We start from the raw sequence: 12,363 nt of genomic DNA, 5'->3' as shown, positions 1-12,363 counted from the left end.
CCAACACTTCACCTCCCCAAGAATAATTCACGCGAGAGTCCCAAACAATGGGAACATGACTAACTCTTGGCCCTCTGGAGCCCTCAATATTTGTTGTCTCGATTGCCTGAGTCTACCCTCTTCTAGAGAACTAGATAGTGATTCCGAAGAGACCCTTCACTGCAAATGCAACTACCCCTACAATCCTTGTTCTAATATCCTACCAAATCAACTTTATCGTCACTCAAACTATCCTAGAAAATATAACTAACATGACATCGAGAATATTCCATGTGCATCGTTCCAATGCTCACTTGCTATCACAAAAACACATTATAACCGCCACATGTGGGAGAGTTAAAACGTCCTATCCTTGTATCCTCGACACTCACCCGAGGATGGAATAATTTTTCACTTCTTAAAAAATGGGGTGTTTCCCAATTTTTTAAGGTTATAAATATATTTATGTACTAAAAATATATTTTAGATAATAAAATGAAAAATTTTATTAAAAATTATATTTCATTTTTAATTAGAAATATTAGTTTGTATTTATGAAAAATTGTTTAATAGTTAAGTGTATTTGATCAAAATTCAAGTTTATTTAGTAATTAAGTATAATTACTAAACTTTCAAGTTTGTTTTACTAATTAAATATATTTAATCAAAATTTCAAAGTTTCTATTTATGGTAAATTTGTTTAGTAATTAAATTTAAAAATATTAGAGTTAGATTAAAAGTGTTAAAATTTATTAAATATTTTAATAAATAAATAAAAATTATAAAAAAAATGAAATAATCTTTTCTTATATTTGGTAAATTAATTTTCATTTTAATCAATTTAAAATAATAGGAATATACCACTTTAATAATATAAATATTATTGAGCGATGGCGATCAACTGGCGATTCCTCCTGCGCGCGACCTAACCCTGACAGCTTCTGCGTCCCTGTGCCTGGCAGCGCCGCTGCTAGGCTCGCGCTCTTCTTCTGCTGATCTCCCTTCCTTTGCATCCGGGCCTTCTGCCCTCCCCTTACACCGGGGCCTCCCCCCGGTTGTCCCCTCGCGATTTCAGACCCGTTTCGCCATTGACTGAAATGGATCCCCCGTCTCAGGATCCTGATGATCTTGAGAAAATGTTTGCCTCGCTCATTCCAGAGAGCACAGCCGGAAAAATCCGACCTACAGCCTCCAAGTTTATCAAGAAATTAGATGAAATACCAGAAGTAGCTCTACCTCCTTCCCTCCCGAGGAGAGCAACAGTTTCCTTAGCAGAAAGAGGCCTGGTCAGCCAGTTCACGGGCCTGTGGCCCTCCCCTCGATCAGTTCAGAGATGGGTCGAAAGAAACTGGAACTCGATGGTGCAAGGGAAAATAGCAATCAGGTTCTGCGGCAGAGGATTTTACACCTTTTTATTCGAATCAACGGATGATAGGAACCTCATCTTCAGGAATGGTCCTTACTTCATGGACTCTCGGGGACTCTACCTAAACAGATGGACCCCAGATTTTGACCCAGAAATGGACGTCCCCAACGCTGTCCCCGTCTGGGTTCGTCTGCCCCACTTGCCGCTTCATTGCTGGGGGGATGAGTCAGTCAAAGCCATAGGAAACGTTGTGGGTAAATACATTGATAGATCTGAACCAAAGGAGAACATGCATGCATGCGCGCGGATCTGTGTTGAAGTAGATCTGGGGAAAGGACTGCCGGAAGCAATCAAACTCAAAGTTGATCAGTGGACGCACATTCAGCAAGTGGACTACGAGCAGCTACCCTTCAAGTGTAAGGTATGTCATGAATATGGGCATTTCGCCAATAGATGTAGTAAATCCAAAGCAAATATAAATGAAGGCAATGTTGAAACCCCTGAGGAAGCTTGGGAACAAGTCAAAAAGAAAAAATCAAACCCCCCTCCAAGCTCAAACCCAAAGGCTCCCCTTGAAAACCCCCCCCTCCCCTCTCATCCCTCTGGCTCCGCCCCTTCCTTCCCCTCCTCCTCCAACCCCTTTGAATCCCTGTCCGCAGAGGAACCCCCATCCCCTCCCCCCTCCCCTCGAGGCAACGCCATCGTTATATCCACCCCTATCTCCCTCTCCCAGCCCTCTCCTCCCCAAACAGTAGAGAGAATCTTAACCAGAAACAAATCAAAGGAAAACAATCTCTCCATAGACCCACCCAGAAAAGTTGGAAGGAAGTCTAATAAAGAGATTAGAGATGAAAACGCTGCAAAAGAAATGGCCACCGGTATGCAGCAACCAATGGACACATTCCTAGATAAAACAAAAGGAAGCGGTGAAAAAATGAAAGAGAAAGGCGGGGCAAACACCAAACAAGGTAAATGATGATTTTGGTCTCCTGGAATTGTAGGGGGATGGGCTCCTCCCTAAAAGCAAATGCAGTCCGAGACCTCCTCAAATCTGAACATCCAGACCTTCTCCTTCTTCAGGACACCAAAATCACGGAACAAGAATTCCACAACTATACGAAAAAAAACAAAAGCTATGAAGGTTCAGCAATAAGCGCAGTTGGAGCCTCAGGAGGCATAAGAACACTATGGAATAAAAGCAAATGGGAACTCAAAGATCAAAAGTCTTACAGCTGGTGGGTAAGAACAGACATACAGAACAAAGCCTCGAAAGAGGAATACTCTATCTACAACATTTACGCTCCTAATCATTATAGGGACAAAGCCTCATGTTGGGAATCGATAACATCAGATCTCATGACAGTTCAGGGAAGGAACATTTTCCTTGGAGGCGACCTAAACCTTATAAGGAATGCTGATGAGAAACTGGGAGGAAACTACTATGCTGACCCTTCAAGAGACTCATTAGAAGCAATAATCCAAACCCATAATCTAGTGGACATACCTCCGCAAAACGGGAGATTCACCTGGAGCAATAAAAGAACTGGCAACAGCAATATAAAAGAGAGATTAGACCGAATCCTCGTCCAAGAAAGAACAGTGGCAAGATTCTCAAATATCCAAAGCAAAATCATTCAGGGATACATGTCAGACCATAAGCCAGTAGCTCTGACCTTTGATAAAGGGAAGAACATGGGGCCTCTGCCATTTAAATATAACAAGGCATGGGGCAGTAACGAAGAATTCAGAAATTTGATCAAGGAGCAGTGGGCAAAAGAAATAATTGGCTCGTCCCACTATATTTGGGAAGCCAAGATCAAATCCCTCAGGACTATCATAAAAGGTTGGGCAAGAAACCATGCTACAGAGGAAAGCAAAAAGAGAACTGAACTACAAGCACAGCTGGAACAATGGAGTCAGGAAAAGGAGAGAACACAGTATACAGAGGAAGATCAAGCCAAAGAGAATGAAATGTACAAAGAATTGTACAAGCAGAACAGGAGGGATGAAGAAGAGCAGAGACAAAAGTCCCGTTGCCTCTGGCTCAAAGCCGGAGACAAAAACACTTCCTTTTTTCATAACAGCCTAAAACTCAGGCGGGCAGGGAACCATATAGAGAGAATCATGATGGAAGGAAGAGAGCTTAGGGACCAAGAGGAAATAAAGGAGGCTGCGTCCAAACACTTCTGCGCCCTCCTATCCGCAGACTCTCAGCCCAACGACAATGCGGAATTCCTCAGCCTAATTGAAAATAAGATATCAGCAGATCAAAACAAAGAGCTGGACCAAGAGGTCACGTCAGAGGAAATCGAGTGGTCGATCTTCAGCATGGCGCAGGATAAGGCGCCGGGACCGGACGGGTTCACAGTGGCATTTTATAGAAACCATTGGGACATCATCAAAAAAGACTTCATCAGAATGGTCAAGAATTTCTTCTTAAAATGCAAAATGGGGAATAGCATTAAATCTTCCCACTTAGCCCTCATCCCCAAGGACCCCAACCCCCAATCCTTTGACAGATTCCGCCCAATCTCCTTATGCAATGTCTCCTATAAAATTATCACAAAAATTTTAGCCAACAGGTTAAAAAAGCTCCTCCCTTCCCTCATCTCTGAGAATCAAGGAGGCTTCGTCCCCAGAAGACAAATAACGGATAACGTTATTCTCATTCAGGAGGCTATCCACAGCAGTATTAATAGAAAGGAAAAGGGTATGATTATCAAATTAGACATGGCGAACGCATTTGATAGAGTCAACCACCAATTCCTAAAGGCAGTCCTCGGGAAATTTGGGATATCCAACAACTTCATCAGTAGGATCATGGAGTGTATTTCATTCCCTTGGACAGCCCCCCTGATTAATGGCAGGCCAAGCAATTTCTTTAGAAGCTCAAGGGGTCTGAGACAAGGCTGCCCGCTCTCCCCTTTCCTCTACATCATCATGGCAGAAACGCTAAGCATACACCTGGAAAATCTCCGCAGACAAAAAGAAATTACAGGTATCAGCATAGTGCGTGGAACCAAGGGGATAAACCACTCCCTCTTTGCTGATGACACCCTCCTAATTGGAGGAGCTTCTAGTCTCATGGCAAGAAGGTTCAAGAAAACGTTAGAACTCTTTCTTCAAGCTTCTGGAGGCAGGCTCAATAATAACAAGTGCATGATATACACCTGGAACGTACCCAGGCAGATTATTCAGAGAATCTCCACAATCTTGGACATCCCCGCTCAAAGGAACTGGAGTCATTTCATGTATCTGGGATTACCATTAGCAAAGGAGTCGGTCAAAACTGAAATCTGGGTAAAACTAATAGAGAAACTGAGAGGGAAACTTCAGAGTTGGGGTGTCTCCTGGCTCAACCTGGCTGGAAGAACAATTCTCATTAAAGCCATCCTCTCAGCCCTCCCAATATACCAGTTCGCAACCACTCTTGCACCGGCCAGCACTCATAAGCATATGGAATTAATCATTAGGAGCTTCTTGTGGCAGGGAGGAAGGCAGGACACCAAAAAGTTCAGTCTTGTAAAGTGGGAACAGGTCATTTTGCCTTTCGAAAAAGGAGGGCTTGGGATAAGAATCCCAAGATTAGCCAACATGGCCATGGGTTTCAAGTTGATATGGAGAATTCTCAACGGAAAAGGAGCCTGGTGGACAGAAGTAATTAAAAGAAAATATCTGAATGGGCCCAACTCCAACATCCTATCGGAACCCATCGTTGACAGGCAGTGTACACCAATATGGAAACTCATAAAAAAAACTCTCCCTCATTTCAAAGATTGTATATCAAGAGCTCCGGGCAGCAGCAGAGACATCAATATTTGGACTGATCATATAATGGGCTCAGAAGCAAGGGAAACTCTCCCAAATCTTAGTCCCCTGCAATTGTGGATGGAAGGGAAAAATCTCAAGACCCTATATGACATCTCCTCTTGGGACGAAAACAGATGGCAGGGATGGAAACTCCTCCTCCTTCCAAACAATTTAAGGGATCTGTGGGTCGACCTCAAGCTTTCTCTCTCAGGGTCAGCTCCCCTTAACAGCCTGTACGAAGATAAGTATGTCTGGGACCCCAACGGTGGCAACTATACAGTCAAAGAAGGATACAAAATCCTCCAAAATGCAACAGCTACCAACAATTGGCCTCTCCATAAAGCGGCCTGGACTCCGGAATGCCTCCCAAAGATTAAATTTTTCAATTGGACCCTCTTAAAAAGCAAAATCCTTACAGCGGAAAATCTAAGGAAGAGAGGCATCCTCGGCCCTTCAATATGCTGCCTGTGTAGAGAAGAGGAAGAAAGCAGCAATCATCTCTTCCTTGAGTGCTCTTTTGCACGAACTTGCTGGAAGCTCATTATCAGTCCGTTAAGGATTGGTGATCTTCCCAATCAGATCACCCTCCTTCAAAAAAATTGGGGGAGTAGCTATCCCCACCCCAAGAAAAACAAGAACCTTGCCAAAAGAATTTGGAATAGCATTCCTCCAACCCTCTGTTGGCAAATCTGGAACACCCGAAACAAAAGCATTTTTAGCAAAAAGAAGCCCAGCATATCCAGCACCCTTACAAAAACAATTGCCCTCATCTCCGAGACTATCAGTGAGAATGGAATAGCTCAATCAGATCAAGAGCCTGGGGATCCAAGAGAAACGGAATGGATCAGCAAATTCAGCCATGCCTCAAGGAACCACAAAACAGCAAGCACAGGTAAGAAAAAAACAGACTGGAAGCTACGAGGAACTAACGAGGAAATCAGAGATTGGATCCAAAATCAAAGGAGGCCCTCCCTTCAGTTCGACGGGGCTTCAAAAAATAACCCGGGGCAGGCAGGCGCAGGAGGAGTCATCAAAGACCACCAAGGGGAAACAATTGTGACCTACGAGTGGGGATTGGGCATAATGTCCAACAACAGGGCTGAGGCTTATAGCCTTCTCCTGGGAACCTCCATAGTGAAGAAACTTGGCCTTCAAAATCCGCTCATACTGGGTGACTCAGCTATTGTTATAGCTGCTATGGTCTCGGGGAGGGAATTCAAGCAAACTGCCCTGAACCATATAAAATCCAGGATTAATGACAACATTAGAGAAATAAACGGGGCTACCTTCAAACATGTCCTAAGGAGCGGCAACAAAGAGGCAGATGAACAAGCCAGCAAGGCAACCAGTAGACCGGCAGGCCAAGTCAGAGAAAATGATACTCTCTATGATAAAGCAATCCCCTAACAAATCCCATTTCATTCCCTCTTCCCAGAATCTGAGCCACCTCAGACGCACTTCTTCTCGAAATCCGTTTACCTCCGAATCCCCTGACCCTCTGCCAAATCTCCTCGACTGCGCAACTTCGTCCCTTCTTCATCAAATCCTCCCCCCTGCGATGGATTATGTCACCTCGCGCGGCCTCAATCTTGTGTTGCATCCGTCCTCTGCCGTCATTTCCAGGCTTTGCTCAGAAGACCATCATTCCCATATCCCCATCGCATGCAGCAAGATCTCCCACTGGGTTCACAGTCATCTCATGAATCGTTTCTCCCAGCTATGGTACACGCATCCGAGTTGCCTTCCTTTCTCTATTTATAGAAGCATGGATCTCATTGTCACTACATCCCTCACTCCTGCAAAGGTTCTGGTTCGCGCCTCCTCTCAGCACAGGCACTCTCTCGAATCAGATCGCAGTCATCTGGAGCTCGGATCAAGCTCTTCGACAACGGTAAACACAGTCAATATTAATTTCAGTTTAAATTTTCCTTCTAACTGTTGGTTGATTTGGCTGTCACAGCGCTCCCCCTCTCTTCATTCTGCTTCCCCGACATCCAGTTCCTTCCCTCCCCATCTGGTCCCCTCCCTGTACAAGCACCCTCCCTCACTGTTCGTCGTCCTCTCCCCTGGAAATCGTCCCTCTCTGCACCACCAGCTCTCCGGACTTCCTTCCAAGCTTGGCGAAATGGCGGACCAGCAAGATCAGCAGGGAGCCCAGGAGCCTGTCAACAATCCTCTTGAAAATGTCATCACGAACAGCGAATGTTCCCTCTGCAAAGCGCACAACTTTCATGATTGGCAGATTCATCAAGCGTTTCAATGACCTCAAAGACGACTACCAGGCGGACAGCAGATCAAAACGGAAGAAGCTCGAAAAGCAAAAAGAAGAGATCGAAGCCTTGAAGGACATGTGCTCCCATCTTGAGGCAGCTATAGCGCATATCAGGACTCTCACACAAAGCATGCAAGCAGAAGCTTCAACCAGAATCAGTGCAAGGAAGGATTCTATTCCGGACGATTCAGTCAATCAGAAACTCCCCTAGGATCTATGAAATGTAAATTTTGTTGGCTTGCAGGTTCTTTTATCCGGCAATATAGCCGTTACCTCTTTCATTTCAGTTACCGTTTGTGTAGCAACGAGGATCAAGGGTCTGTGAACCCGTTTTGGATCCTTAATGCCCTGTTTTATCACATCTATGTACTAGGACTCAGTCCATGAAGTTTTTATAATACAACAGTAACCGATTTTGTCAAAAAAAAATATATATATATATAAATATTATTAAGAAGAAAAAAAATTAGAATTACACAATCCATTGAATTATAATGGAAAACATTTGTTTTCCTACCTATTAACTTAAATGGTTCTTTAATTGGAATGTCTCATTATAAATTTATATTATATTATATTATATTTTATATATATATATATATATATATATAATTTTATTTAAAATAAATATTAAAATTTTAATAATAATTATTATTATAAATATGTTGGAAAATAGATTATTTGTTTTCCTACCTTTTAACTTACTTAAATGGTTCTTTAATTGAAATGTCTCATTATATTATATTATATTATATAATTTTATTTAAAAAAATTATTTAAAATTAATATTAAAATTTTAATAATTATTATTATTATAAATATGTTGGAAAATAGATTAATAGGTTTGATTTATATATTTGAAAATTAGGTTAATATTTTAATAAGTTTCACATTATCAATAAAATAATTTTGATTTCATATTTTTTTCATTTAAAATGATTTATCTAATACTTTTATTATTATAAATTAAGAGTTTATGTTGACATAAAATTGATAATTGAAAGAAGTGACAATGAGAAATTTGATAACGTGCTATGTGCATACATCTCTTTTACAACCATCCTAATTCCTATAACCACAAAGTTTGTCCAATAACTATGGACATATGCTAACCATGTATATATGCACATACATTATAATTATAGAAAATAATAATCTATGCACAAGCACACACATTTTGTTCTTAAAATAAAATATATTTGAGAAATTTTACCATGATTATTTACCATCACAATTTTATTTAGCATTTTTTAATTCTTCAAGCTCCAGATAACTTCGCTCAGCTTCGTGAGAGAGACTGTCCTGGGAGGAGGTGCGAGCCAGGGCCTTCGTAGCGGTGGAGGATGAAAATGGAGAGAGAGCCATGCTGCTATAAATAGAGGGGGAGAGGTAGCTCGAATGCGTAATCCCTTGCTGGTCGATTCGATCCCTGAGGTGACTATGAGGCCAGGGAGAGATTTTGCTGCGAGCGGAGGGGATTTTGGTATGATGACCATCTGAGCAAGACCTGGGATTGATGGCGAAGGACAAATAAAACATAAAATCGGGGCAGTAAGAGGTGACATATGCGATCGCAGGGGGGAGGATCTGAGAGAGGAGGGACGAGGTGGCGCAGTCGAGGAGATTTAGCAGAGAATGTGGAGATTCGGGGGTGAGCAAATTTCGAGAAGGATGGAGTCTGAGGTGGCTCAGAATCTGAGTAGAGAGAGAGGGGTGGGTTTTTTTAAGGGATTGCTTCATCATATATAGAATCGTTTTCTCTGACTTGGCCTACGGGTCTACTGGCTGCCTTGTTGGCCTGATCATCCGCCTCTTTGTTGCTGCTCCTTAGCACATGTTTGAGAGTGGCTCCATTTAAGTCTCTTAAGTTGTCGGTGATCCTGGTTTTCACATTGTTCAGGGCAGTTTGCTTGAAATCCCTCCCCGAAACCATAGCAGCTATAATAATAGCTGAGTCACCCATTATGAGCGGATTTTGAAGACCTAGTCTCTTCAGAATGGAGGTTCCCAGGAGAAGACTGTAAGCCTCGGCCCTATTGTTGGACATTATGCCCAATCCCCACTCGTAAGTCACTAAAATTTTACCTTGATGATCTTTGATGACTCCTCCTGCACCTGCCTGACCCGGATTGTTTTTAGATGCCCCATCGAACAGAAGGGAGGGCCTCTTTTGGTTTTGAATCCAATCTCTGATTTCCTCAGTGGAACCTCTTAGCTTCCAATCGGCCTTTCTCTGTCCTGTACTTACTGCTTTGTGATTCCTTGCTTCATAACTGAATTTGCTCATCCACTCAGTTTCCCTTGGATCCCCCGATTCTTGCTCTGATTGGACTATTCCATTGGCACTGATGGTCTCAGAGATGAGGGCAATTGTTTTTGCAAGGGTGCTGGAGATGCTGGGCTTCTTATCGTTAAAAATGCTTTTATTTCGGGTGTTCCAGATTTGCCAACAGAGGGTTGGGGGGATGCTATTCCACAGTCTTTTGGCAAGGGTTTTGTTTTTCTTGGGGTAGGGATAGCTGTTCCCCCAATTTTTTTGAAGGAGGGTGATCTGATTGGGCAATTCACCTATCCTTAATGGGCTGGTGATGAGCTTCCAGCAATTTCGAGCAAAGGAGCAATCTAGGAAAAGGTGATTGCTGCTTTCTTCCGCTGCTCTGCACAGGCAGCATATCGAGGGACCGAGGATGCCTTTCTTCCTTAGATTTTATGCTATGAGGATTTTGCTTTTAAGGAGGGTCCAATTAAAGAATTTTATCTTTGGGACGCATTCCGGATTCCAGGCCTCTTTATAAAGAGGCCAATTATTGTTGGCTGTGGCATTTTGGAGGGTTTTGTATCCTTCTCTGACTATGTAGATTCCGCCATTGGGGTCCCAGACATACTTATCCTCGGACACACTGTTAAGGGGGGCTGACCCTGAGAGAGATAGCTTGAGGTCGACCCACTGTTCCCTTAGGTTGTTTGGGAGGGTGAGGTGCTTCCAACCCAGCCCCCTGTTTTGGTCCCAAGAAGAAATATCATATAGGGACTTAAGATTTTTCCTTTCCATCCACAAATGCAGGGGTCTGAGATTTGGAAGAGTTTCTCTTGCTTTTGAGCCCATTATGCGATCAGTCCAGATGTTTATGTCTCTTCCATTGCCTGGAGCTCTTGAGATATAATCTTTGAACTGAGGGAGAGTTTTTTTTAAGTTTCCAGACTGGGGAGCACTGCCTGTCAACGATAGATTCCGATAGGATGTTGGAGTTGGGGCCGTTCAGGTATTTTCTTTTGATTACTTCTGTCCACCAGGCTCCTTTTCCGTTGAGAATTCTCCAAATCAGCTTGAAACCCATGGCCATGTTGGCAAGCCTTGGGATTCTTATTCCTAGCCCTATTTTTTCGAATGGTAAAATAACCTGGTCCCATTTAACAAGACTGAACTTTTTGGAGTCCTGCATTTCTCCCTGCCACAGGAAGCTCCTAATAATTAATTCCATGTGCTTATGAGTGCTGGCCGGGCCGAGAGTGGTTGCGAACTGATATATGGGGAGAGCAGATAGGATGGCTTTTATGAGAATTGTCCTTACAGCCAGGTTGAGCCAGGACACACCCCAACTCTGAAGTTTCCCTCTCAGCCTCAAAATTAGTTTCATCCAAATTTCAGTTTTGACCGATTCCTTTGCTAATGGCAATCCCAGGTACATGAAATGGCTCCAGTTCCTTTGGACAGGGATGTCCAAGATTGAGGAGATTCTCTGAATAATCTGCCTGGGGACGTTCCAGGTATATATCATGCATTTATTGTTATTGAGCTTTCCTCCAGACACTTGTAGAAAGAGCTCTAACGTTTTCTTGAACCTTCTTGCCATGAGACTGGAAGCTCCTCCAATTAGGAGGGTATCATCAGCGAAGAGTGAGTGGTTTATCCCCTTGGTTCCACGCACTATACTGATACCTGTGATTTCTTTTTGCCTACGAAGATTTTCCAGATGAATACTTAGCGTTTCGGCCATGATGATGTAAAGAAATGGGGAGAGCGGGCAACCTTGTCTCAGTCCCCTTGAGCTTCTGAAGAAGTTGCTTGGCCTGCCATTGATCAGAGGGGCTGTCCAAGGGAATGAAATACACTCCATGATCCTGCTGGTGAAGGTGCTGGATATCCCAAATTTCCCAAGAGCTGCCTTAAGAAATTGGTGGTTAACTCTATCAAAGGCGTTTGCCATGTCTAATTTAATAATCATACCCTTTTCCTTTCTATTTATGCTGCTGTGGATTGCCTCTTGGATAAGGATAACGTTGTCCGTGATTTGTCTTCTAGGGACGAAGCCTCCTTGATTCTCAGAGATGAGGGAGGGGAGGAGCTTTTTTAGCCTGTTGGCTAGAATTTTGGTGATAATTTTATAGGAAACATTGCACAGGGAGATTGGGCGGAATCGGTCGAAGGATTGGGGGTTGGGATCCTTGGGGATAAGGGCTAAGTGAGAAGATTTAGTGTTGTTCCCCATTTTGCACTTTGAGAAGAAGTTCTTTACCATTCTGATGAAGTCTTTCTTGATGGTTTCCCAGTGATTTCTGTAGAATGCCACTGTGAACCCGTCTGGGCCCGGTGCCTTGTCCTGCGCCATGCTGAAGATCGACCCCTCAATTTCCTCTGTCGTGACCTCTTGGTCCAGCTCGTTGTTTTGGTCTGCTGAGATTTTATTTTCGATTAGGCTTAGGAATTCCGCGTTATCGTTGGGCTGAGTGTCGGCGGATAGAAGGGCGCAGAAGTGTTTGGACGCAGCCTCTTTTATTTCTTCTTGGTCTCTGAGTTCTCTTCCATCAACCATGATTCTCTCTATATGATTCCCTGCCCGCCTGAGTTTTAGGCTATTGTGAAAAAAGGAAGTGTTTTTGTCTCCGGCTTTGAGCCAAAGGCAGCGAGATTTTTGTCTCTGCTCTTCTTCTTCCA

General features: G+C 43.2%; 1 protein-coding gene across 1 annotated transcript; it reads right to left on the bottom strand.

The window, feature by feature from the left end:
• Positions 1-9,150: 9,150 nt before the first annotated feature.
• On the bottom strand, positions 9,151-9,714 carry LOC149208555 (uncharacterized). The gene has a single exon (XM_089398375.1). It carries the CDS (start codon positions 9,712-9,714, stop codon positions 9,151-9,153), a length of 564 nt encoding a protein of 187 aa, XP_089254501.1.
• Between the last annotated feature and the right edge of the window lie 2,649 nt (positions 9,715-12,363).

The sequence above is a fragment of the Pinus tabuliformis genome, chromosome 1_2 (assembly GCF_031772625.1).
Source record: "Pinus tabuliformis cultivar Carrire ecotype Pingquan chromosome 1_2, CPIR1, whole genome shotgun sequence".
In the NCBI taxonomy this organism is placed as follows: domain Eukaryota; kingdom Viridiplantae; phylum Streptophyta; class Pinopsida; order Pinales; family Pinaceae; genus Pinus; species Pinus tabuliformis.
Note: the sequence above shows the minus strand (reverse complement) of the source record. Positions and strands in the feature narration are given on the sequence as shown.